The 26811-nt window shown below is 54.4% G+C and overlaps 1 protein-coding gene across 1 annotated transcript; it reads right to left on the reverse strand.

The window, feature by feature from the left end:
• Positions 1 to 1413: 1413 nt before the first annotated feature.
• Positions 1414 to 26085, reverse strand: ACVR2B (activin A receptor type 2B). Its single transcript, XM_082847705.1, has 11 exons — positions 25924 to 26085; positions 7825 to 8032; positions 7406 to 7515; positions 7101 to 7252; positions 6875 to 7018; positions 6243 to 6386; positions 5771 to 5919; positions 4217 to 4331; positions 3438 to 3576; positions 3214 to 3344; positions 1414 to 1635 (listed from the first exon to the last, which is right to left on the reverse strand). Exons 1-11 carry the CDS (start codon positions 25973 to 25975, stop codon positions 1441 to 1443), a joined length of 1539 nt encoding a protein of 512 aa, XP_082703831.1. The 5' UTR covers positions 25976 to 26085; the 3' UTR covers positions 1414 to 1440.
• Positions 26086 to 26811: the final 726 nt, after the last annotated feature.

Genomic DNA, 26811 nt, shown 5'->3' on the forward strand with positions numbered 1-26811 from the left:
GTGAAGTTTTAATTCTCTTACTCTTCAAAATTTAAACCTCGGAAGCCACATAGCAAAGCGTGTATGTGTGGATGTGTGTGTTTTGTTTTTTTAAAAAATTTGCATGTTTCATAAATTAAAAAAATTCAAATGTTGAAACAGCAGCATTAGGAACATTCACTGACGAGAGCAAGGTTATGGCAAAACAGAGAAACTGTTTTTCGAATATGCACCTCTTTAAAGGGTCTGGAGAAAGCTGTGTTCACGAGCCGCAGAAAGGGACAATAACGTCACCACACAGGGCAGAGCCAGCACTGCAGGACTCCGGGGGTCTCCAGAGGGGCAGGCCTTCTCGGCAGGCCCAACCCAGGAAACTCTCCCGCCCTGGCTGTGCAGAGCGCCCCCTGTGGCCATTTCCCTGAACTGCTCCAGGAGGAAGCAATGTACATATTTCAACTTTTCCTCACTAAAGATATTTACAGTATCATGTCTTATGAAGAATGTACTCACTAAACCGTGATGATTTATACCCTTACCTAACCTTAAAATCAGGGCAGAAAAAATGTTCTGTCCTATGCCCAAGCCCAAGTGAGTGGAAAAAACTGGTCAGGGCCAACAGATGGGTCAGAGCCACACCTGATTTCAGACTTTCTCCAAACCCTGCTCTTGCCGTTAACGCTTGGCCTCCACACACTCCTTCCCCTCGATTCCTGGTTACCTGAGAAGTAGTCTCATAGCAAAGGATGTTGCTCCGAATGTGCCCGGGTCCAGTGTAGCTCTGCACCAAACCCCACCCCCAGCTCTGTCCTCCCCTCCAACTCCGGTCCAAACCATCCTCATCCTCAGCCCAGTTTTTCCTCGGTCAGGACAACACCCGTTAATCCGTGAAAGACACATCTGCTGTTTCTTAAACTCACTGTCTAAAAAGGGAGAAAAACACAGTAAAAGGCGGGGGGGTGGGGGGGTGGAGGACGAGGGCAGAGGGAAACTCCTCTTTTGAGGAAGATGTGTTCTTATGTAACAGTCTTCAAAGGTTCCTCTAGGTAGAGTTTGCAGCATTAAGTTTCCTAAGACAGGAGATGGGTTTCTTTGTGTCACAGATTCTGAGACAACAAACAAAGAGAAAGAGGGAAAAATGAACCCCGAAGGGCGGGAGGTGGCCGAGGCTCTTCAGCACGGCGCTGGTTCTGCATTCACAGCTCAGCACCTCAACGCCTGCTGACGTGTCCGCTGTTTGCGATACAGTAGAGCAATGTGCTGGTAAAAACTGATCCAATCCAAAAAATAATATTAATAATAATAATAATAATAATTATAATAATAATAAGAAGTCAAGGTAAAGTAGCAGCTGCATTTTGCGTGTTTGTTGGTGTTACGGGATTTCCAAAACAAAACACTACTTTGTTTTCTTCCTTTCCTCTTCAGATCCACTGAGTCTGGAGATCCACTCATGTCCTGGGCTTAGATGCTCGACTCCTTCGGGGGCAGGTCCACATTGGTGACGGAGGTCACCAGGGAGACAAGACAGTCCGAGGTAGTGCCATTGACAGACCTCCGGATCAGGGACACCCGCTCCTCCACACAGCCCGCGGACAGACGAGCTTCTGCGTCGTGGTCCCAGCACTCCTCGATGGTCACGCAGAGCTGGGCCAGGCCCTGCACACCAGCGGGAGAGAGGAAACAGATGCCCTTGCCGGTGGCCCTCACTGAGGACAAGCAAACCTGACGATGTTCCTGAGGACCAGGGAGAGCCACGAGCCCACCTGCAGGGGTCTGAAGGAGACTCCCCTTCCGACAGTCACCAGCCTGAGGCCACGGGCCTCCTCCACAGCGCTGACGAAGGGTCCACTGAACCTCAACGTGGGAAGCAGGGCAACCCAGGGCCCTCCGGGGGCAGACATGGCTGCTGCCGCGGAGCAGTGATATTCAAACGAAATCTTATTACGCCAAGCCCAAACCACATAAGGGCCCAAAGTGCAGTCACAGTGGGAAAAAAGGAAGGCTTCATCCCACCCTGTCCCCCATAGCCCTGGACACCTCCCCAGAGTCCAGGGAACGTGGCGTGACACCCTGTGCTGGAACCAACTGTGTGCAGCTGGGAAAGGCAGCAGGATGGGCAAAATGCCCACACCCAGGAGCAATCCGGCCTGCTCAGCATCAGGACACACTCAGACCTCTCTGGATCTGCTCCTCATCAGGCAACTGGACTGGCAACCCCAGTTTCTCTGCCCTGGGAGACTGAGGAGGTCTGAGGCAGAAGGTAAGTTCCTGGCCCAGCTTCCCTCTCCTGATGCCTAAGATTTTTCCATTTGCGGCTCTGGGCTCCAGGGAGCAGCATGGCAGCTGAACTTGGCCTCCACAGCTCGACCCCAGACCATATGGTGAGAGCGCTAGCTCCCACTGGCCCCAAGGATGTCCCTCTTCTGAATTAACCCTGGGGTAGCAGGGGGAAGGACTCAATGAAGCTGGAGGCAAATATCCTTCCAAGAAAGGTAATGATTTACATAGCTGGGGTCTTTTTTTTTTTTTTTTTTTTTTGCGGTACGCGGGCCTCTCGCTGTTGTGGCCTCTCCCGTTGCGGAGCACAGACTCCGGACGTGCAGGCTCAGCGGCCATGGCTCACGGGCCCAGCCGCTCCGCGGCATGTGGGATCTTCCCGGACCGGGGCACGAACCCGTGTCCCCTGCATCGGCAGGTGGACTCTCAACCACTGCGCCACCAGGGAAGCCCATAGCTGGGGTCTTTTGTATGGTATCTCCAGACTGGAGGGGCCCAGATGCCACAGAGCTAAGCCATATTAAGCACTTATGTGATAGGTGTCCTGCCTGGTGATGTACAGTAACTCCTTCAATCTATTACTACCCTGAGGAGACAAAGGCTCAGAGACATAAAGCAATTTGCCGGAAGTTACCCAGCTACTGACCGGCAGATCCAGGATTCCAACCAACACGTGTCAGGCCCAGGGCCAGTGGGCTCCACTGCACCAGTGCTCCACGGGGGCAACCAGGGCTCTGATGGAGCTGTCAGGCCCTATCGCTCTCTGTGGCCAAAACCAGAGCCACCTCCCTGCAGAGCACTAACCTCCCCAGACGCTCCCCTGGTGGAAGGGAGGCACTGCACCAAGTGGCCTCTGACCAGGCAGGGGCGGAGGGGCTGTCCCGCTGCCTGCGGCCCCTCTCTCTGACCCTGCCACACATGGGAGGGGCTGCCCTCTCTGCCCCCCAGGCCCCTCACCGGGTGTTTCAGCCAGTGATCCTTGATGGCAGGCCGCATCTTCTTGTGCACGACCACCTCCTGCAGTTCCTCCAGTGACGGGTGCTGGCCAATCTCTTCCTCAAAAGGCAGCATGTACTCGTCCACAGGTCCTGGGGGCGGAGAGAGAGCCCGGCGGGGTCACCCTAACGCCCAGCCACACCCCCACACACACCCAGAATGCTCAGGGCTCCCGTCCCGCTCACCATCGGCAGCTTTGCAGCGGGACACGAGCTCCCACAGCACCAGGCCCATGGCATACATGTCGATGCGCAAAAAGGCGTCTCTCTGGAAGTTGATGGCTCCCTCGAGCACCTCAGGGGCCATGTACCGCCGCGTGCCCACCTGCACGGGGACAGGGGAGGGTCTGCGGTCACCAACCACTCACAAATGCACTCACAGCTGGACACAGGAGCTACAGCCGTGTGCACAGCAGGGCCATCAACAATGACGGCCGTCCCTGATGCACCACATCCCTGGGGGGCCCCGGGGTCATGAAGTAATGACGACTGTAAAGTGTCATTCGAGACAGCAGTAATCTACCATGAACTGCTGCCTCCATCAGCACCACGAGGGGCTACACAGATGATGTGTACTTCACTGAGACGCACGCCAAAAGCAGAAGGGGGAGAATACTTAAAAATAGTAATAGCCGTTGTCTTAGGACGATTTGCTTAGGCTTAACCTTAGGTTACTTTTTCTAGGTTTCTGGTTTGGATTCTTAGTATACTCTTATTTATCTTATTTTTATCTTGTTTAATAATTACAACTGCAAGAGGAAGGGAAATCTGTTTCTCACTGGCTGGCCTGGGAAACCACACCACCCTCCAGGCCTCGCTCTCCCCATGGGTGAAAGAGAGCATTGCTCCTGGAGTTCTCAGACAGCTCTGAGCTCGCGGGGCAACCCCTGCCCCCTCCCAGCTGAGCACCAGAAGGGCAGCGTCCACCCGTGCCCCCACATCTCGCAGCCCCTGAGGCTCGTCACCTGCCCATGAGTGTCCCCCGGAGGTTTCCCTGGCTCAAACCGAACAGCCAGGCCAAAGTCAGCCAGCACGGCCGTGAGGTCACTCTTCAGCAATACATTCTTGCTCTTAAAGTCCCTGTGGAGACAATGGACTGAGACAGAGTCGAACATGTGGTCCAACTGACCCTCCTCCTGGCTTCCCACCTTGATTCCCAGAGACCCCAGGCCAGGCCATCCCACCCGTGGGGAGCAGGGTCTGCGCCAGGGTGGAGTTCCATGAAGCCACACGGGCAGGCAGCTTTAGGACGCCTCCCTCCACTGGTGTGAGAGTCCAGAACTGCACTCCCACCAGAGTGGCAACACTGACCCCAGCCCGGTGCCCAGCATCGAAGGCCAGCCCTCACATTCTCAGAGGGCTTGAGGAGGGGGCATAGCAGCCAGGGATGTGAGTTTCCTGGGAAGAATTTACACTATTTGGGATGTGAGTGAAAAGAGAAGTTTCAGTGAACTGGCCTGGGTTCCGAGCAGGCCCCCGAGGCTCGAACTGCTACGGGAGCAGCGGAGCGGGGGCTGAGGTTGCGTTCAGCCTGGCCCCTCCCTAGCAGGTCCTCAATCTCCCCGCGCCTGTCTCAGCCTTGCCGTGAGGGCTAAACCGATGGGCGAATGTTTAGGGACACCCCTGGCACACTTACTATGCACTACCGTTAGATGGAACCATATGGAAGAGTCGACATTCAACCGTTTTTGACCTACAACAATGGCAATTTCATAGAGTCAACCTCCTATGTCATTAATGTTATTACCATCGGGGCCCTTCAGCTTTGAACCCTGGAATTCGAGGCTCACTCCCTACCTCACAGCCACAGAACCACACTACACTAGGTCTACTTCTCTGCGCCACTGTTCCTTCACCTGTAAGACAGGCAGAGAAAAGCAGTACCTATCTCACAGGGCAGTAATGAGGCTGAAATGACTTGGTGTTTCTAAGTGCTTAGAGCAGTGCCTGCCACTGTGGTGAGGAGGTGGCACAGTGGCTCTCAAAGCACCATCCAAGGACCCCAGTGAATCCCTGAGACTGTTTCAGGGGATCTGCAAGGTCAGCATTCTTTTCATAATAATCCGTTATTTGCCTTTTTTTAAGCTCATTCTCCCAAGAGTATAGAGTTTTCCAGAGGCTACACACACATGTCATCACTCTGACAGTTAATGGAATATGTGTGCTCTAATACAGCAAATATCAACAGACATAACCCACAGGAGTGTAAAGGGATCCTAACCAAAAAGTTTGAGACCTGCTAAATCAACTCTCCAAAGTTAGTCAGCAGTCGGCACTTCCTCCTGCGGCCACTGGAGGGCACCAGAGAACTGACTTGCGAGGCCACAGCCTGCAGGGGACGCGGGCAGAAGGCAGGGGAAGAGTCAGGTGGGCAAAGGGTTTTGTGCGGTTGCCTCTGACACACCACAGAGCAGCTAACCACGTTTATGAAACTGAGACCCCCAGGCCCTGCTCTCACCCTCCAACCCTCTCTGCAGCTCCAGGTCAAGCGCAGAGAGGGCAACTGCTAACCCAGGTACCTGTGGGCAATAGACGGTTTGTGGCCCTCGCCACGGCACCAGGGCACATCCTCGTGTAGGTATGAGAGGCCTCTTGACATTGTCTCTGCCACGTGACACAGTTCATTCCATGTGATGATGTTCCCCTTGAGGTAATCCGTGAGGGAGCCCTAGAGGGGACAGCACAGACTCGGCACAGGAGGACAGGATCCAGCCCAGCCCCTGGAGGGCCATCTCCATGGACCATCGGCTGGGCTTCCCACCCCCGACCCCCGGATGCTGGAATTCATGAGGCCAGGAGGGGCTGGGAAGGGGGAGTCGTCAGAGAGTGATAATCATGAAGTCACTACTCCCATTCGTAAGAACTGATCCCAGGGCGAGGGGTTCTTATTGCAGACCCTCATGTCCACACCCATGACGGGCGACCTCAGGGGAAGGCCAGTGGGGCCCACGGTCACCTCCCATGGGAGCAGGGTCCACAGGGTGTGCTCACCTTGTCATGGAAGGCCGTGATGAGCCACAGCTCCACCTCCAGGTTTGAGCCTCGCTTCTCGGCGGCAATGAACTGCAGCAGATTCTCATGCTTCATGCCAGGTGTGCTGAAGATCTCCCGTTCACTCTGCCATGACTGCTTGTCCTGAGGCAGGGATGCGGCTGAACCTCACCGCAGCCATGCCACCCTGCAGCTGCCCACTAACCCCAACCTCAGCCTCTGTAAGGGAGGTGGAGCAGGACTGAGCCAGGCCTAGGACCCCAGACCAACAGTGACCCCTGAGATCACCAAGGCCAGCATCTGATTTACAAAGGGGGCCACTGAGGTCCAGAGACAGAAGTGAGGAGCCCGGGACCACCCAATCAGTGAGAAGCAGAGCAGGCCTGGCTTTGCCAAGTGTCCCAGGCAACTGCTCGGGGTAGCCTGGTGTCTAGGGCCCCTAAGCAGAACCTGATGGCAAAACAAAACCAGACTGGATTGAGGTTTTGCAAATCAAAGTTTTGCGAAGCCCTACCCTAGGCCCACGGTGAGCGTCACCATCCCCAATGGGGCCCACTCCTCTCTCATCCCAGCTGTACACGACGTGGACTGCCCTGGGGCAGAGAGCTTGGGCCCCGCAGGCACACACGCACCTGGAGTGGGAAGATCTTGACAGCCACGAAGTCATTCATGAGCTGTGCTTTCCAAACACAGCCAAAGCGCCCCCGAGCCTTGATCTCCAGCAGCTGCAGTGGCTTCAGGCCCACCAGAGGGGATGGGGGTGGAGGTCCAGGATCCTGGGGGGATCGAGGGCTTAATAGGATCTGGCTTGGCCTCCCCACCTCTACCCTGCCCGGCCCCAAGCCCACCCCATCTCACCTCATGGATGTCCACGTGGCCATACGGGGGCTTGCGATGCCGGTACATCCAGAAGGCCAGCAGGACAATGAGGGAGAGGCCCCCGATGGGCAGCAGCGAGTAGGCCAGCACAGTGAGCAGGGTAGGGGCTGTCGGGGGTGGCTCGTACGTGACTGGGGGATACACGGAGCCCGGCGTCACACAGCCCGCCTACCCGCACACCTCCAGGGCCAGACCAAAGAGCCCTGTGGCTACTCCCCACCCCACAGAGGAGCTGAGCGTTCGGTAGGGGGCCAAGGCCGGCCCACATCGCTCCCCCCCCTCACCTTCCGGGCCGCCCGCCTCGGGCAGGTGGGTGAAGCGCTCGTTGCAGAAGTTGCCTTCGCAGCAGCAGAAGTACACCTGGGGGTTCTCCTCGGTGGCCACGCACTCCTGCCTGGAGGAACAGTTTCCCATCCGCTCCTCAGGTGAGGGACAGCATCCCCGGGGCGGCCCAGCCAAACCCCTCCCCACAAAGAACCCCACAGGGAACCAGGCGGGGGGCAGGGGGAGTGTGAGCCCACTTCTCCTAAAGCGGGACCCAGGGTCAGGAGGGACAACAGAGGGTGGGCATGCACCCAGAGCCCTCCTGGGGACCTCGCAACAGGGGCAGGGACCCAGCACCACCCCTGCTCGCCCAGGCTGCCACGAGAGCCCGTGTGTCCCCGCCGCGGCTCCAGACACCCAGCCCCAGGGGCACTGGCACCTGTCGTAGCAGTTGAAATCGTCCAGCCAGCAGCCCTTCTTGACGAGCTCGATGGTGCCTGAGCTGTTGCGCCAGGAGGCGTAGCAGTGCAGCCGCTTGTCCTGCTCGCCCTCGCAGCGCTCCAGGCCGCTCTGGTTGGTGCGCTCTAGCTCCCAGTTGGCGTTGTAGTAGATGCACTCCCGCGTCTCGGCCTCCCCGCGACCGGAACCTGTGGCGGGGGAGAGAGCTGATGCCGAGTAGTCCCAGGCCCACGAGGGAGGCAGGGGGCCAGACTGACAGCCAGATGCACAGTGGGGGGCTCCTGGGTGGGAGGGGGGCTGCTTCCCTGCAGCAACAGCAATGAACGGAGGGGGCCTCAAAACCCCAGGGCACGGTCAGAATCACTGTGTCATCCGGGTGGGGCGGGAGGGTGGTGCTAAAAATACATATCCCTGGGATGTCCCTGGTGGCTCAGTGGCTAAGACTCCACACTCCCAGTGCAGGGGGCCCTGGTTCGATCCCTGGTCAGGGAACAAGATCCCACATGCATGCCGCAACCAAGAGTTCACATGCCACAACTAAGGAGCCCACGTGCTGCAACTAAGGAGCCTGCCTGCCGCAACTAAGACCCTGCCCAACCAAATAATTTTTTTTAAAGAATGCATATTCCTGGGCCCTGCCCAGACCCATCCATTTGGAGTGGGGGCAGGATCTACGTTTTTTTTTTATTCATTTAATTTATTTATTTGGTTGTGCCGGGTCTTAGTTGCGGCAGGCAGCCTCCTTAGCTGTGGCATGAGAACTCTTAGTTGCGGCATGCATGTGGGCTCTAGTTCCTTGACCAAGGATCGAACCCGGGCCCCCTGCATTGGGAGCGCGGAGTCTTAACCACTGCGCCACTAGGGAAGTCCTTGGATCTATGTCTTTAACCAACCCCCTCTGTCTCGGGTGGTTCTGATGCAGACCTCTGGGACCACGTCTGGGAAACTAGAAGGGCAGGTTCCTGCTGCTGTCTCTGCCTCGTCTCAGAGCAGCTCCACTGGTGAGAAACAGGGCTGAGGGGATGGGGTGGACCTCGGAGACCAAAGGCTGAGTGAGCACCAGCCGCAGGGCCGAGGCTGACGCCGACAATGCCCACAGGCTCCTGCCCACCTGCAGCAGCATTCGGTGGCTGTGCTCTGCAAAGCCCCCAGTCCAGAGGGCTCAGGGGGCCCACTGCATCCACAGCAGCAATTCTAGTAGGGGTCCCAGGAGACGTGACCTGTGGGGCAGACCCCCAAGCTGGGCTTCTGGGCTTAGCACAAGTTATCACCTCTGGCTGCAAGACGCTCACAACTTTCTCCTTTATATTTTGGCTCTTCTCTCTCTACTTCCACAGGCCTTTGTGCTTCCTCCATCACCTAATTTATCACCCTTGACTAATTGCCTGTTGTTGTTTAAAGGATTATTTCAGACATTCAAGAAGTGTAAAAATAATGTAACCAGGGCTTCCCTGGTGGCGCAGTGGTTGAGAGTCCGCCTGCCGATGCAGGGGACACGGGTTCGTGCCCCGGTCCGGGAGGATCCCACATGCCGCGGAGCGGCTGGGCCCGTGAGCCATGGCCGCGGAGCCTGCGCGTCCGGAGTCTGTGCTCCGCAACGGGAGAGGTCACAGCAGTGAGAGGCCCGCGTACCGCAAAAAAAAAAAAAAATAATAATAATGTAACCAAAGATAACTCCCCAGAGAAAATAACATAATGAACACTCATGTAAGAAACAAAACAGGGACTTCGCTGGTGGCACAGTGGTTGGGAATCCGCCTGCCAATGCAGGGGACACGGGTTTGATCCCTGGTCGGGGCAGATCCCACATGCTGCTGAGCAACTAAGCCTGTGCGCCACAACAACCGAGCCTGCGCTCTAGAGCCCGCGAGCCACAACTGCTGAAGCCTGTGCACCTGGAGACCATGCTCCCCAACGGGAGAGACCACCGTGATGAGAAGCCCGCACAGCACAACGAAGAGTGGCCCCTGCTCACCGCAGCTAGAGAGAGCCCACACGCAGCAACGAAGACCCAACACAGACAAAAATTTAAAAAAGAAATAATTTAAAAAAAAAGAAAGAAAGAGACAAATCATTACAAATGTGCTTGACAACTGCTTTCTAAATGTCAGGCTTCCCCCACAGGACTGCAAAGCTGATGCTTTAACTGCAGAAGCCTTGACTGTCTTGAGTACTAGAACCAGTTCCAGACACAGACAGGATAAATGGATGGATGTATGGAAGGAAGGAAGGACCAACGGTCAGACAGAAGGACAGAGTTATCTCCTGGCTACAGCAGGATTCTGAAGGGAGGGGAAAACAGGAGGGGTGGCCTCAGCCTGCAGCCCAAGCCCTAGGGTCCTCAGGGGAGCTTCCATCTCCACTCAGACAACAAGCCCCCACCTCCTGTATAAGGCAAGGAGCCCGAACAAGAGAGGCCAGCAGATATCAGGAATGGCCCAAGGCTGGCCCAGCTCCTCTCTCCAAGCTGCTGAGCAGGCAGAGACCCCTCTGGCCACTACCGTGTGGCCAGGACCCAGGTGGTCGGGGCTGGGAAGTCCAAATCTCAAGGCTCCAGGTAGGACCCAAGGGTTCAGGATGACACTGGACCCCCACCTGACAAGATCCTCCTACTGGAAACAAAAGGTGCCCATGACCCCATTCAAGTCCTGGTTCTGATGCTTACTGGCAAGTGATCCAGCCACCCCGTGCCTCCGTTTCCCCACTCATGAAAAGGGGATGATAACAGAACCTACTTCCTTGGCTGTTCCAAGAGCGAGATGAGTTAATGCATTTTAATGCTGGTTAGCACAATGCCTGGCACATTGGCTGTTACATTAGAGCCTGACACGCCCTGCTGCCTATGCCATTTCATCACAGCACAAGCTCCCTGCCCTGTCAGGCTGGGAGTGTGCATACCCAACCTGAAAGAGCTTTGCATTCAGAGCCCCAGGGGGACCAGGGGAGACTGGGAGACTCCATGCCCCCCCTCACCACACCCAGGCTCTGCTGCCAGCTGGAGAGGGATTCCCCCTCCTCCCTGGCACTCCGCTTCTGCACGCACTCAGCTATTTATAGCCTCTGGCAACACTCCAACCACAAGGCTGCCTCCGCCTTTTAACAGACACAGGGTTCCTGCCCACACTCACAGAGCCGGGGCCCCCTGCAGAGGAGGCTCCCCCATCCCAGCCCACTCGCCCATCCCTCTCACGTGCTGCCTCAGAGCCCTGTGGGGAACCTCCCCCCAGACGCCTGGGCAAGGGGCTCACTCTACCCCTGAGCACCAGCCAACCCAACCGGCAGCCTCCAAAGGAAGCAGGTATACAAGCGTCAGTGTCCCCAGCAGGCAGCCCTTATGTTCCAAGGGGCCTACACCTCGGCAGAAAGATGCCCCCAGTGCTCCCTTAGCCCCCAGTCCAGGGAGAACAGAGAAACCCCGCTCCTGGACACGCACCACCACCAAAAGAATATATGCAGATTCTACTCAGAACCCACATTCCAGGAGCGGGATGAACCTAAATGATGGGCTTTGACACTTGAGGTCTATTTCCCAGGCCAGCTGACTTTGGAGGTACCCGACTTGCACTGGGGAGACAAGGGGAAAATCCAGCAGGGAGAGGAAGAGGGATGAAGAGGTGAGGCAGAGCCTTGGTGGGAGGGTTTGGAGCTAGAGGGGCCACGCCTCCCCTGGGGTCCCCCGAGCTCTGGCCTTGGGGTGCATCTAGCTCAGCCAACAACTCCCAGAGGTAGCGCGGACCCCAGTAGCCAGTGGGCCACTGCACCCTGCCCCTGGCTCCTGGAGGCCCCTCGGCAGCCCCCGCCTCCCTGTGGGCACAGCCCACCTACACTGCAGAGTGGTGAGAATGCGGTGCCAGCCGCCACCACGTCCACCTCAGGCCCCTTGCACCAGCGCACCCCCCCAGGAGCCGCCACGCCCGAGAGGGGGCCGCGCAAGGCGAGCCTAGCCTTCTCCCTCATGGTCCAGCACCCAGGTCTGCCCAGAGAGGAGGGGCAGCCCCCCACACACACAGCGGCCAGGCTTTCTTCCCGGGAGGCCCTGCTTCAGGCTCCCCAGCCCTGCCCCCTCAGGGGGCCCAGCCGTCAGCTGAGCACCTGCTGTCCCCACAGGTTCCTCCAGAGGAGCCAAGGGTCCTGAAGGTGAGGGCTCCCTGCCACAGTGTCTGTATCCAAGTTTATGCCTCCACCTCCCCCAATCCACACAGGAGCATCTTCACCACCTTCCCACGACCAGAGTGAGGATGGCCCGTGGCGGGGGGGGGGGGGGAATCAAGGGAATCAAGGGAACCTAAATGGCCCGTGTGTGTGTGTGTGGACATGCAAGGGTGGAATGGCACATACATACAAGAGGCAGAAAAGAATCCCAAACGTGCCTACGTTTCTTTGAACTTCTTTCACACAAGAGGATAACTCTACCCAAGTTACTTATTAAGTGTCGAAACCAGGCAGCTGGCTCTAGAGTACATGCCCTTTACATGCTCTGTGATGCCTTTATTCTCAGTGCTACAGAACAGTCCACTATATGGCCTGACCACAAACTAAGTGTCCATCCTCCTGTTGGACCTTTAGGTCATTTACAACATTTACTGACTTAAGCACTGCCTCTGTGAACCCTCCTGAATCCTCTTTTGCATGTTTTCTGGTGCCCATGAGCGTGCATTTCTCTAGGAAATACAGCCACACGTTAGAGATATGGGACATAAGGATGAGCATCTCCAACTCACTGGATACAGTCACACTGTTCTCCCAAGTGGATGTACCAATTTATGTGCCCAACAGACTCCAGTCCCCCTGAGCCACACCGTCAGCCCCCGATATGTGCTCACCTGGTCAGGGTGAAATCGTACATCATGGTTTTGATCCACATTTCTTGACTGCTTGTGAGAGTGATCATGTTTGTGTTCATCAGCCCCTTCTGAGAACTGCCTGTTCGCACCCATTCCCATTTTTCTGCTGGGCTGCTTTTCCTTTGGGTTATAGAAAGTTTTTACAGATTCCAATAAAACTTTTCTTCCTCCATAGTAACCCCCTTCATTTATTTGTTTGCTCTTTGCCAGAAAGTCTACTTTATGTGACACTAGCATAGCTATATGACATTTCTTGTAGTATTTTCCCAGTTTATCTTTTTCCAACTTTTATTTTAAATCTTTCTGTATCTTTTTTTATCCCAACTCAATCTAACACTGTCTTTGATCCTAGAATTGACTCCTGTTACATTTATGATTACCACTATGTTTAAATTTGCTTTTTCTCTACTGCTACCACCTTGGATTATCTTTTTAAATTCCATTATTTCAGCCACTTCTGGTCTGGAAGTAATGTACCCTATTTCTATCCTATTATAAGCTAGCCTGTAAGTTTTCATATGTACATTTATGCTAAAAGCCTGAAGTTAATCAACATCTCTTCCATCCCTCATTAGAACTTAATTGTTCTAACTCCGATTACCTCCTTCCAACTTACATTAAATTAGTTTAACATAATATCTGTGTTCCACATTTAATCAGTTGTTCTTCTTATCCGCCTCCCAAAGCAGATATTATCTGTGTTTTATAAAGTCAGCATTTTCTTTTTTTTTTTTTAATTTAATTTTATTTTATTTTTGGCTGCATTGAGTCTCTGTTGCTGCGAGCAGGCTTTTCTCTGGTTGCAGTGAGCGGGGGCTACTCTTCGTTGCAATGCACGGGCTTCTCATTGCGGTGGCTTCTCTTGTTGCAGAGCACGGGCTCTAGGCGTGCGGGCTTCAGTAGTTGTGGCACACAGGCTCAGTAGTTGTGGCTCGCGGGCTCTAGAGCACAGGCTCAGTAGTTGTGGCGCACGGGCTTAGTTGCTCTGTGGCATGTAGGATCTTCCCAGACCAGGGCTCGAACCCGTGTCCCCTGCATTGGCAGGCGGATTCTTAACCACTGCGCCACCAGGGAAGCCCAGCATTTTCTTATTAGTCCATACATTCTCCAGCTTGTCTGCTCACCCTTCCTAGAAGGAAGAGCTCCACTCTTCCTTCTAGGACCACTGTCCTTCCTGACGAACATCTTCCTTCAGTAAAGATCTTTTGGTACAGAAGCCTTTGTTCATCTTTCTGAAAATGTTAGTTTGTTCTTTTTCCTCACTGACAGTTTAGAAGAACATAAACTTTTAGGTTGAGTTATTTTCTCTCAGCATTTTGAAAATATTATTCCACTGTCTTCTGGCTTCCACCATTATTGCTGAAACGTCTACTATTAGTTTAACTTTGTACATACTCTATCTTTTCCCTCTGGCTGCTTTCTTAGATCTGCTTCTTGCAGTTTCACTATGAGCTATGTGTCTAAGTCCATGTTTAAATTTCTTTGTACTGCTTGGAAGAATATGCTTTTAATCTGATGATTCATGTCTTTCATCAATCCTGAAAAATTCTTGGCTTTTATCAATTTGAATATTGCCATCTCCCTATTCTATGATTCTGAAATTCCTATTACAAGTATCAGACCATTCCCAGTCTCTTAACTCTGCTTTCACAATTTTCAATTCTGTGTCTAAGCACCATTACAGATAATTCCACAGGTCTAACTTCCAATTCATTAATTTTCTCTTTAGCTGGGTCTAATCTGCTGTTTAGTTCTTCTATTTAATTTATAAATTCAATTAATCTATTTTTTTATTTCTAGAAGTTCTATTTTTTTTTTTTTTCTGGCTGCATTGGGTCTCCATTGCTGTGCGTGTGGCGAGTGGGGGCTATTCTTCTTTGCAGTGTGCAGGCTTCTCACTGTGGTGGCTTCTCTTGCTGCAGAGCACAGGCTCTAGGGCACACAGGCTTCAGTAGTTGTGTCACGCAGGCTCAGTAGTTGTGGCTCACAGGTTTAGTTGCTCCGTAAAATGTGGGATCTTCCCGGATAGGGATCGAACCCAGGTCCCATGCACTGGCTGGCAGATTCCTATCCACTGTGCCACCAGGGAAGTCCCTAGAAGTTTTATTTTTTAAAACACCTTCTTGGTCAATTTTGATACTTCTGTTCTTTGTCATACTTCCAAATCCCTCACTTCTAATTCCATAATTTAACTTCCTGAACATCTATTTCTGCCACTTGTTACTTTTGATGATTTCACTCATGGTATCTTGTTTCCCTGTGTGTTTTGGAATTTTGGATTCTGTTTTTGGATACGCTTGTGTTCAGTGGGGGCCTTTTCTGTGGGAATAAAAAGTGAAGCCAAGTTTGAGGGGGCAAACTTCCAGAGATAATTTATATTTTTGCTTCTGCCAAATTCTGCCAAATTCTCTAGGACATTACCAATCTGGAATCACTTTAATTACTTAACTCCCAGGAAACACAGATGGTATATACTCCTACTCCAAGCTCATGGAAGCACAGATCTATGGTTACAAATTCTCAAGTGAAACTACCCACCCCCCACCAACCAACAATTTTATTATCTATTCCCTTTATCAGCAAAAGAATGTTCCCTCTAGTCCATACTTTCACTGAATGAATAATGCTGTGGAAGTCTTATCATGTGAGAGCCTCAGTCTCAATTCCACATCTTATCTCCTGTGCCTCACACACTGCTACTAAACCCACATCTCTAAATTATGGAGAGAGGCAAAGTCCCCCAGGAAAAAGCAGCTTTAACCAGTGAAGCGGTACAGCTCTAGCTTCCAGCCCACTCTTGCTTGTCCCTTACTTTGTTATACATGCAATCATGCATATACATTTAAAAAGGATATTTGGGGCTTCCCTGGTGGCGCAGTGGTTGAGAGTCCGCCTGCCGATGCAGGGGACATGGGTTCGTGCCCCGGTCCGGGAAGATCTCACATATCGCGGAGCAGCTGGGCCTGTGAGCCATGGCCGCTGAGCCTGCGCGGCCGGAGCCTGTGCTCCGCAACGGGAGAGGCCACAACAGTGAGAGGCCCGCACACCGCAAAAAAAAAAAAAAAAAAGTAAAAAGGATATTTGTTATACTTTATCCAGCATTTCTATGTGTCTTGTATGAAGAGGTTTTTCAGCTGTTTTGTTCACTATTATTGCCAGAAATGGAAGTTCAAGAGCCATCTCCAAGGGTGACGAAAGGAGCTCTATCAGCCTAGGAACAAGGAATCAAGCTAGGTCACCTCAAGTCACTTCCAACCTCGAACTTTGTAAACAATTCCTTGGCACCATCCACGGAACAAGGTGTGGGTCCAGGGCCATTCTCTGAAACACTTGCCTTTCTCCAGGGCCCATCATTCCTGAAGGACAGTGGTGAGAGAGCTTTCAGGTAAAGGGCAAGGATTATACACAAATGCTATTTTTGCTCTCTCCTGTAGCCCCACTAAAACCACAGCAAAGAAAAGGTTTTTAAGGACAAAAAGAACGGGGAAAGCACCACAGAAATGAAGTTCTGAAGTTGGAAAGCAAATATAACAAGTGGCCACTGATCGCACAGACTCCTAATCTGGCTGTGGAGAAAGCTGAGAAGCAACATGATTTCTACCATCTCACATCTTCATTCCACTCTAGAGTTTGTCTTCTTTTGCCTCCCCCTCACCTCTACATCTTTGGGGTCCCAACCCCAAAAGAGGGGCTCACTATACCCACCCTCTCTTTAGAACTCCAATTCCTGTCTTCCTAGCCCAAGGCTATCAAATGCAAGGCTCAGCTTTTCAGGTGCCCGTATGGAACTGAAAACAGAGTCAAACAGAGTCAATTGAGAAGAACACTGACCCCAAAGCAGAGTCCTGAAAAAAGTAACTTCCATTCCAAAGTGTAATTCAAGAGGAAAATTCACTTTCTACCAACTTTATTATTTCAGACCCTTAGGAACTGAATTGTGTCCCCCTCCAAAATTCATAACCACCGATGTGACTGTCCTAGGAAATAAGGTCTCTAAAGAGGCAATTAAGGTCAATTAAGGCCATATGGGTGGGGCCCTAACCCAACAAGACCGATGTCCTTATAGAGAAGAAGAAGAGACACCAGGAGTGTACACACCCAGAGAGAAGGCTGTGTGAGGACGCAGCAAGAAGGCAGCTATCCGCAAGCCAAGGAGAAAGGACTCACCAAGAACCAATCCTGACAGCAACTTGGTCTTGGACTTCAAGCCTCCAGAACTGTGAAAACTAATTTCTGTTGTTTAAGCCACCCAGTCCGTGGTATTCCATGGTATAGAAGCCTGAGCTGATTAATACACAGACAGTGCACATCACCTGTACAATGTGGGAAAGCTGACTGGGACATCATTTACACTGGAAACAGTACCCCTAACCCACTTCCACCTAACTCCACGAGCAGGGCCTGACATGGGAGCTCACACAAGGAATCCCAGTAAAATGGTAGTGAAAGAGTAGAGAGCATGCTGAAGAAGGGACTAGGAAAGCAGGGGCTTTGGAGAACAAGTCGTCTCAAATTGTCTTCTTTAATTCTTCAGCCAGTTAAGGCAGAAGATCGTGCGAGGGAACGCGGCACACACTCAGCCAGGAATTGAAGCTCACCAGAACCCGTTCTGGTGTGAAAAGCCTCTCACCAGACTCTAAAATAATTCTTTTACAAGTTTCTCCCATACCTCCTACCACCATTATCATCACACGTGACTTCAGGATCCCTCCATGCCCAGACCCTGTCAAACACGCAGGGTGCACCAGTATAGCCCTGCTCCCCACCGCCTTCGGCAAGAGCCTCAGTCTCTCTGAGAGGTGGAGGCAGCATGGAGCCTAGCTAGTGAACACATACAGACACACACATGCACAACCATCCCAAACCCAGACCATATCCTGGCTAGTCCACTGCCACCTCCCCTTTGTCGGCACAGTAACCAGGAGCCTCAGACATGGGAAGCAGCCTCTCTGGCGCTCCTGAGATACCAGGTCAGTGGAAGTGAGCACCCTCCCTGTCTGGGCACCCTTCATCAGGTGGGCTATTTCCAACCTCTATAATCTAACATTACACAGGACACACACACCACCACCATCACCACCACCACCAAGACACAGTATAACCATGTATAATCGTTTCTCGATATCTATCAAAATTTAAAATACACATGTCCTGGGGCTTCCCTGGCGGCACAGTGGTTAAGAATCCGCCTACCAATGCAGGGGACATGGGTTTGAGCCCTGGTCCGGGAAGATCCCACACGCTGCGAAGCAACTAAGCCCGTGCGCCACAACTACTGAGCCTGAGCTCTAGAGCCCACGAGCCACAACTACTGAAGCCCACATGCCACAACTAGTTTAGCCCATGTGCCTAGAGCCTGTGCTCCGCAACAAGAGAAGCCACGGCAATGAGAAGCCAGTGCACCGCAACGAAGAGTAGCCCCCGCTCACCGCAACTAGAGGAAGTCCAAGAGCAGCAATGAACACCCAGCGGGCCAAAAATAAATAAATAAAAGTAAATAAATAAATAAAAAGACTGAGGTAGATCCATATACATTAACAAGATTGCCAGAACAGATCTCTGAGTTTAAAAAGCCATGACAGGGACTTCCCTGGCAGTCCAGTGGTTAAGACTCTGCACTTCCAATGCAGGGTTCATGGGTTCAACCTCTGGTTGGGGGAACTAAGATCCCACATGCCGCACGGCACAGCTAAAAGAAAAAGGCCATGACACGCGAGAACACGGACGCAAGTCACAAAACATGGTGAGCAAAAGATGGACATAAAGCAGTTCATCCTGTAACGTTCCATTCATTTAAAGCACAATGACAGGCCAAAATAACATATGCTGTTAGAAGTCGGGATAGTGGTTACCCTTAGGGGTTTAGGGGTAGAGACTGGAATGGAGCAAGAGAGGGCTTGCTTGGGGAGAGGGCAGTAAACTTCTGATTCTCGATCTGAATGCTGATTATATCAGCATATTCAGTTTGTGAAAATTCCTCAAGATGTCACTTATGATAATTACGCTATCCTATACATATTTTATATTTCAGCTAAGTATTTGAAAAAGAGTAATACCATTTTAGGTTAAAAAAAAAAAGCTTTATTTCTCTAAGTACTTCTATAGATACATATGTCAAACATCTAGGAGATATCCACCAACCTGAGAAGGCTCACTTCTGGAGGAGGACTCAGATGGCGGGCCAGGCTGGTAAAAGACACCCCGGTTTTATCTGTAATATCGAAATTTCTGCAACCGAATCCGTATGTATTACTTGTAAAACTAAAAATTAATAAAATTTTAAATGGGAAAAGAAGTTATGGCCAATGTGACCACCACTCAACTATATGTCAGCGTGGCTAACCAGGAGACCCCTGGATGAGGGCAGACTTGGGAGGGGTTTTTCAGGGTAGGGGAGACAGGACCGCATTGCCCTGGCTCTCCTCCCCCACGTAGTCCTGCAGGACCCACTCTCAGGTAGCGGGTTCACAGGAGGGGCCAGCCAGGTGGGAAGGGAAACCAGAATTCACCTAACTTCTCTGCCCCTCTATTTTCTAAGCCCCAGCTGCAGATGAACCCTGATCTCCTCTGCCCTCAGGGCACAAAGGGCTCTACTTATGAGGCCTGGACCACAGGGCTCTCTTCTAACTCCCACCCACACTCCCACCCAAGCCAGCAGTTCCAAGGAAGGCCCTGGTCTGCCTGGCTTGTGAGCACCTGAAGGGAATGTAAAACTTGGGTAAAAAGGAAATACCCAAACAGGATATAAAGTAAGGGTTTCTTAACCCATGATTGCCAGCCCAAGGCTCTGAGAACTCATGCATGCTTTCTGAATCAATGAGGGGGAAGGGGGAAGGAGAACTGTCAATGACACTGGACGTTAAGAGGCATTGTCCTCATACCTAAAAACACTGGGCACCACTGCAAGCCAGAAGGAAAAAACATCCTGGCATCAACACTCAAGAGCGTCAGCTTCCAAGTCAGCCTCCTGTTTTCACTGGTTCAGGTCTAGGAGGTAAGCAGGGGCCCCTCCCTCTCCTCAGATGGACAGACAACAGCTGTCTGGTCACATCTTCCGAAATGCTGGGCCCAAGCCCCAGGAAGCAGCCTCCTCCATCCTCCAGCCAAGGGCTTGGGTTTCCAAGCAGCCTTCCTTTTCCTTCCCCGGAACTAATTTTAGCCTCCTTGGTTGTCAGAGTGGAACTGAAATAGTCGGTAGAGAAATGTTTGCAAACAAGAACATGCGCTCACCTCACAGAACGCCTCAGCTCCAGCCCAGAAACCGGGCAGAGGAGAAGTCCCACTGAGTGGCAGGCCCAGCCCCTAGAAGGCCCCTGGGAGGAGGACTCACATGCGCCCACTGGGGCAGGCTTCCTTTCCAACCCCCAGTCCCAGCAATCACGTGCCCATGAATGAAAACACCCAGCTAGGGCTGCCAGTCCCTGAGAGAGTTTGAAAAAGGCGCATGTATGTGTACAGCCAGACTGGGATAACCAGGGCAAGGCATGGGGCTGTCCAAATGCGGGAAGCCATGACTGATCCTGGGCCAGGGGAGGCACAGCTGACCCCCAAACAACCTCGGCCTGCATTACCAGTTGGTTTCCAGTACCTACCATTGTCTCAGACAAAAACAGCACTGAGAAACTTTAAGAACAGACTCAGAAGAGGGCAGCGGACTCTACTCTCCCCCATCCCCGCCCCCACCCAAGAACCTAGGCCTCCAGGAGCAGCACCACCAGGACCTCAAGGACCAGGCACCTCTGGGGCTGGGATGGCAGGCCTCTGAGTCTGGTGGAGAAAGGCCAAAAAGGAAGCCCCAAACAAGGGGGTGGGTGTCTATTCCGGAACAAAGAACAGGTGACAGAATGGAAGGGAAGGGGAAAAAAATAAAGAATCCTGAGATGGCAACAAAGTCCACTTTGGAAAGACTCCAAGAGATGGAAGCAGAGTCTCAACCCCAGCAAACAAACAAACAAACAAAAAACCTTTAAAATAAGCACTTCACACACCAGCGACATGCAGAACTTGGAAACTGAAGCTTTGGGAGTGCTTCCTCCTACTCTAAGAAGCGTCTGTAATCCGTTGCCAGTTCAGCAAGCTGTGTTTTGCCGAGTTCAAGATCAGAGAGGAGACCCCCATAAAGCTCCCCAGCCGAGCCACGAGTAGGTGGGGGGAGGAGCGGAGGACACACACGGGCTGCCAGCCTGCCAAGCACAACCAACAGGCGCCGGTAGAGATCAACCCCGGGGTCTGGGCCCGCGCGGTGCGGGTGCAGTCCCGTCTCCCGCCGTGCAGTCTACCGCACCTCCCCGCGGCCAGGGTGGAGCCGCGCACCCGTACCTTTGGGGAGAGGCGGCGCCCCCGCCCCAGGGTCCACGGGCTCGGAGCTCCAGGCCCAGGGCGGCGCCGCCTCCCCAGGGCGCCCGGCAGCCAGCCCGCTTGCTGGGCTCGCCGGGGAGGGCATGCCCGGCGCTCCGCTAGGCCCACGTCGGCTGCCAGGTGCGCGCACAGGGGCGCCGCGCGGCGCAGAGGCCCCGGCCCCTCGGGCGAGGCGCGCTGCAAACCTGGCGGCGCGGTCAGGGTGGTGGGCGGGGGCGGCAGGCAGGCTGCCCGGCCACCCACAATCGCCGCCTCCCTGAAACCCGAACCACTTCTGAGAAAACTCAAGGACGCCAGGATTCTTTCCTCGGTGGCCAGCAGGACTCCCAAACCACGAGTTCGAACCAAACCCTGAGGCTGAAGCAAGAATATCCTAGGTTTTGAGAATCCAACCTCCCACCCTGAATCCGATGGGGGGGGGGGGGGCGGTGTGCGGCGGGGGGTGGCATTAGCCATTAACTCCACCGCCCACAACTCTCTGTCCCTTTAAAGGCATGAGAACATTCTAGATCAGGTTCTCAATCAGGTGATCTGTGCCCCCTCCACTCAGAGCATTTTCGGTTTTCGCGATTGGAAGTGCTACTAGCATTTAGCGGGTAGAGGCCAAGGGATACTGCTAAACATCCTACAATGCACAAGATGCCCTCCACCCCCCCCCCCCACACACACCAAAGAATCATGGGGTCCAAACTGTCAACAGTGTCAAGGTTTAGAAACGCTGCTCTAGAATGAGGTCTACCCAGCCAAGATCCTGCCTGAGGGCTGTCTACCCAGTGTCATTCTCAAAAGTATTACCCAGACCAGCTCCCCCCAACCTAAGCCCCCAGATCCCAGGCCCTGGTAACAGGTCAGTATCTGCAAGTAGATCTAAACTCTGACCTGATGTCTCTTGGTCCTCACTTGCGCTACCCTAAGCTCCCAGGTAGCAGTACACAGGCACTCAGGGGAGGGCTTCCTGAAGGAAGGGGTGGGGGTGGGGGGTGGATCAGGGGTGGCATGTGAACACTGGGCAGGGTCACAAAAGGCAGAAGTAAAGGAGAAGTCATGCCCAGTGGCTAGAACAGGGTAGGTGGAGGCAGCAGTGTGGGAACTTGCCCAGTGCATAGCCCCCGGTCAGGACTGGTACAATGGGCAGGGCAGCCAGGGCAGACAGGCCTTCACGGAGTCCAATCCAGGGGGCCATAATTAGCTGGTATCAGTACAAACAGCGAGTGTGCACAACGTATGCACATACTCTCACATGGGTTCTCTTTCTTATTTGCATTTGTTTTCTGCGGGGGAAGGGTCCACAGCTTTCATGAGATTCTCAAAGGGGCCCATGGTGTAGGACGGGCACTCTTCACTGGGCTCCCTAGAAAGGAAGTTCCTTAGGCGAAGCGCCAGGGGAAGTCCAGGTGCTATTTGGGAATTGAGATGCCCAGAAAGACCCTGCAGAGCAGTGCACCACAGCAGCCCACCCAAGCTGTGGGAAGCCATGGGGTTCCAGATCTTATGTCCTCACCCAGGTGGAGAGCCAGGGAGTCTGGGTGAGTTTCTTACATCATCTACCTTGGAAGCATCTCTAAGAGCTGAGGAGGGTGCCCACTCCTCCCAAAGGGCAGCCCAGCCAGCCAGACAGGGCAGAGTCTGGAATTCTTAGCAGGTACAAAGACAGGTAGCAGAGGACACCCTTCCCTGGGGAAGGGCACCAACAGCCCATGACTCTGTGGTCCGTGTCCTTGACACCTACCACTACACTGGGCCTGAGGGTCACTTCACTCATTCCACACACACTTCTCCCCTGAGGAAATGGACAGTATCTCTGAGTCAGAGAGAAGCCCACCTATGAGGACAGCTTGGAGCAGTCAAGGCCTGCACTTCCCAATGTGACAGACAGGAATCAGGTCCTCCTCCCCAGCCAGCGGCTCCTGACATTTAACTCAGAACACTCTCCAACCCACAGGCCCTGATCTAAACCTCAAGTACAGAGACAGATGTCAGGAGTTCTTGCGGGATACACAGATGTGTGTCTGGGATATCCACTGCAAGGCAAGAGCCAGATGACTTGTTTCCCAAGGACACTGGGCCAGGCACAGAATACAGAAGACGTGCAAAACTAACTAACACTGATCTTGTAACAAGTACCCTGGACCGTTATTGCAGCATCAATTCTGCCTCTTCTTTTAGGCCTGCACCATCCAATACGGTAGCCACTAGCCAAATGAGACTACTGAGCATCTGAGATGTGCAAAGTCTGAATTGGGATGCTCTGTAAGTATAAAATACAGAGTGGATTTTTATGACAGTACAAAAATTGGAGAATGTCTGTTTTAATACTGATTACAAGTTGAAATGATTATTTTATATACATTAGGTTAAATAAAATATACCATTAAAGTTAATTTGACCTTGTCACGGACTGAATGCGTCCCCTCAAAATTCGTACGTTGAAACCCTAATGCCCAATGCGATGGTATTTGGAGACGGGACCTTTGCAAAGGGTTAGACTGGTTCATGAGGGTGCAGCCGCCATGATGGGGTTAGTGGAAGAGGAAAAAAAACCCCACAAACCCCCCACCTCCCCACCCCAAGCACCAGGTAAGCCCATGTGAGGATGCAGTGAGAAGGCAGCCATCTGCAAGCCAGGAAGAGGACCCTCACCAAAACCTGACCATGCTGGCACACTGACCTCAGACTTCCAGCCTCCAGACTGTGAGAAAATAAGTTGTTGTTTAAGTCACACAGTCAGCCCAAGGAGACTAAGACACACCTGTTTCTTTTTCCTTTTATTAACATAAATACCAGAAAATTTTAAAGTTATATGTGTGGTTCACACTGTATTTCCGTTGGACAGTGCTGTTCTAGATCCTCCTTCTACAAGGGCACTGTGTGCTGCAGGGAGTGGTGGTACTTCTAAACAGCAAGCCAGGAACTTGAAGGAAGGGTATCAAGGAAGTCAAAGGAACAGGAGGGCCAGCTCTGCTCCCACCTGGGCTTGTCGAGGCTCTTCCCATAGTTCTTCACAAGTCAGGGCAGTGGCCACCAAAGGACTGGCTGGTGTCACCACTAGAAACACCCAGTGACCCCCACTTTCCTCCAGGGCAGGAACACAGGTTGGTGGACTCTGTCCTAACTCTGGCTGCCCCACGTTGCAAGATGCACTGCTGAGCACTGCCCAAGCCAGGGAAGAGGAGGGAAATACAGTCCTTCCAGGGGTCCAATCCCACCCTGGCCCTGGCCCGCATAATCAGGGAGGGACCTGAGACTGGCCAAGCCAGACAGCGATAATTAGGGAGAGGATTTTGGTCTGAGGCTGTCCTTGTCCTGGGAGGAGGCCCCCTCTGCAGACATGGTCTTGGAAAAGCCCAGCACCTACAGGAGGGATCCGCAGACAGTCAGGTGAGCTGCTGCGTGCCTACTAAGTCGTCAGGCTGCAGCCCTTCCCTCTAGAGGCCAATGCCTTCCTTTCACTTCAGAGATCTCATTCTTGGGGAAAAGCAGCTCAAAGCAGCACTTAAAAGGCAGAGAAAGGAACAGGTTCAACACCACCAACTCTCGGCATCTACGACAAAGGAAATGTCTCCAAAAGATCCATGACACCCTTTCCATATTGTGCCCAGGTACCAATAAGGGGTCTCTATCCTTTGGTCCCTGCACTCAGGCTACGCAGCTCCAAAGCCCCACTCGGAGAACTCACTTGCCTTTGGTGCCGACAGCTAAACCCTGCTACACTGCAAAGGAGGCGCGTAGAGTGGGAGTGGGGATGAGCTGGAGATGCGCGTTCCCCACCCACTCAGCAGCCGGGGGATCCCAGCCCCGCCCCTGCACGCCCGGCCCCGCCCTTCGCGGGTTTCCCAGACTCTACGCTGCTGCCACCGCGGGCGTCTGGGGACCCGCGCTGCATGTGTAATGGGGGCTGGGAACAAAGACGCGCAGGACCAGGCTCCCGGGCTGCAGCACACCGGCCTCTGAGACCGCCCCGGGCTTCTCCCTGGAGCTTTAATGCGCGGCTCCCCACGCTTCCCAGGGCTACCCGGAGCCGTCCGAAGCCGAGCGCGGAGCCCGTCCCTGCGCGCACACTGGAGCAGGGCGCGTCCCAGCACCGCTAGAAGAGGAAAATCAGTGCTTCGGCCTGGGGGAAAAGCGGTCTCCCAGCGGAACTCCGCTTTATACACCCGCAACCACACACCCTCAAACACCCTCACGCGAGCCGAGCGCTGGCCGCGAGGGTCACCCACCCCCGCCACGTGCTTCCCGGTGGCCAGAACGAATAGGGACCTGTAGGTTTGTCTTCTCGCCCCACCTCCCCTCCCAGGAGCCCAAAACAAAGCAGTCCCTCGGGGTGGCCGCACCTCGCGTCCCGGGGCGCCGCAGGGAAAGAGGGCGCAGGTAGGAGCTGGCGCCAACGGCCCGCCTCCGGGGGAATACCACGCAGACGCTGGTGGGATGGGGTGCAAGTGACTTCTCCGGGCTGTGTGAAGCGGCCCGCGTCGCTTCGCTACACCTAGTGGCTCTGAGGGTCAAGCAATCCTGCCCCCAGCCGCTGCTGCACCTACAGTCCCGCTACCCCCCGTATTAGATCTGCCTGCCCCGCTTGACCACCTTCCTCATGCTTGGGATTTTCTCTCACTCTGCCTCGGTTCCACGCACCTGTGTAGCCTGAACCCCGACCCTGGGGTCGCCTCCGCGAACCGGAGCCCCGCAGGCCGCCGCACAGGCAAGATCATCCCCCCAAGATCAGCTAGCAGGGCGCCCCACGAGCCCCCCGTCCCCGCCCCGGGAGATGCAAGCTGGGTGCAGGTGGTGAGGCGAGGAGGCCGCGGGCCCGCCCTTTGTTGGTAAACACCGCACGGCGCCAGAAGCCGCCCCGCGCCCCCCACGCCGCGCCCCGTCCTTACCGGCGCACAGCGATCCCCAGAGGAGGGCGAGGGCCGCCCAGGGCGCCGTCATGTTCCGCGGCGCCGCCCCGCGGACACCCGGAGCCCGCGGGCAGGGCCGCGCGGCGCTCCCGGGGCGCGCAGGGCCCGGCGGCGGCTGCGCTCTTCTTCCCGCTCCTTCCTTCGGTCTTGTTCCCCGCGCGCTTCCCGAGCCTTCGTCCCGGGGCAGCGTGCAGGCTCCAAGGGCCGGACGGCGGGGCCGGGCTCAGGGCCACTGCGGACGACGCAGGCTTCGGCCCGGGCTCCGGGGCGACGCGGGGGCCGGGGGGCGGCGGCGGGGCGCAGGCCGGGGCGCGCCCGACTCAGGCATAGCGCGGCGGGGCTGGGCCCGGGCCCGGGGCGCAGGGGCCGAGTCCGGAGGGGCCATGAACGGGGGGAGGGGTGGGGGGAGGGGAGCTGAACTGAGTCCAAAATGGCTCCTGAGCCGCGGCCGCGGAGCCGAGCCAGCGGGGAAACCCGGATGTTGGATACAAAGAGGCGGGCGAGCTGGGAGGGGAGGGGGTGGGAGGCGGGCCCTCCGGCCGCGTGGTCCGCGCCCCCCTCAGGGGCGGGGCCCCAGAGAAACAACAACACGGAGGCCCCGCCCCACGCCCGCGCCGTTCCCGAGGCGCGTGCAAACCGCAGGACTGGAGGGCGAGGCAGGGCGAGCGGGCAGGGATCGCGGTTTGGGCCCGGGACCCCGGAGCCGCGGCACCGGGATTCTTGCTTCGCGCGCTGGATGGAGCCCAAGCTCCCGAACGCAGCCTGCCGTGCGACCCCTGAGTGCTGGGCTGCCCCCGGACTCTGGCCTGAATTCCCCTCTGCGCCACCGTTTCCCCACCTGAGATGGGGTCACAGTGAACCACTGGA

Source organism: Leucopleurus acutus (genome assembly GCF_964270905.1).
Source record: "Leucopleurus acutus genome assembly, chromosome: 10".
Classification (NCBI taxonomy): Eukaryota; Metazoa; Chordata; class Mammalia; order Artiodactyla; family Delphinidae; genus Leucopleurus; species Leucopleurus acutus.

What these genes read in the sequence shown, in the direction of transcription:
- ACVR2B (XM_082847705.1), bottom strand. Translation starts at nt 25,975, where the DNA reads ATGACGGCGCCCTGGGCGGCCCTCGCCCTCCTCTGGGGATCGCTGTGC. An exon ending in CGAGGCGGGCGGCCCGGAAG is followed by an intron (nt 7,253 to 7,405) that starts GTGAGGGGGGGG and finishes TGTATCCCCCAG; the next exon opens with TCACGTACGAGCCACCCCCG. An exon ending in GCCACGTGGACATCCATGAG is followed by an intron (nt 7,019 to 7,100) that starts GTGAGATGGGGT and finishes CGATCCCCCCAG; the next exon opens with GATCCTGGACCTCCACCCCC.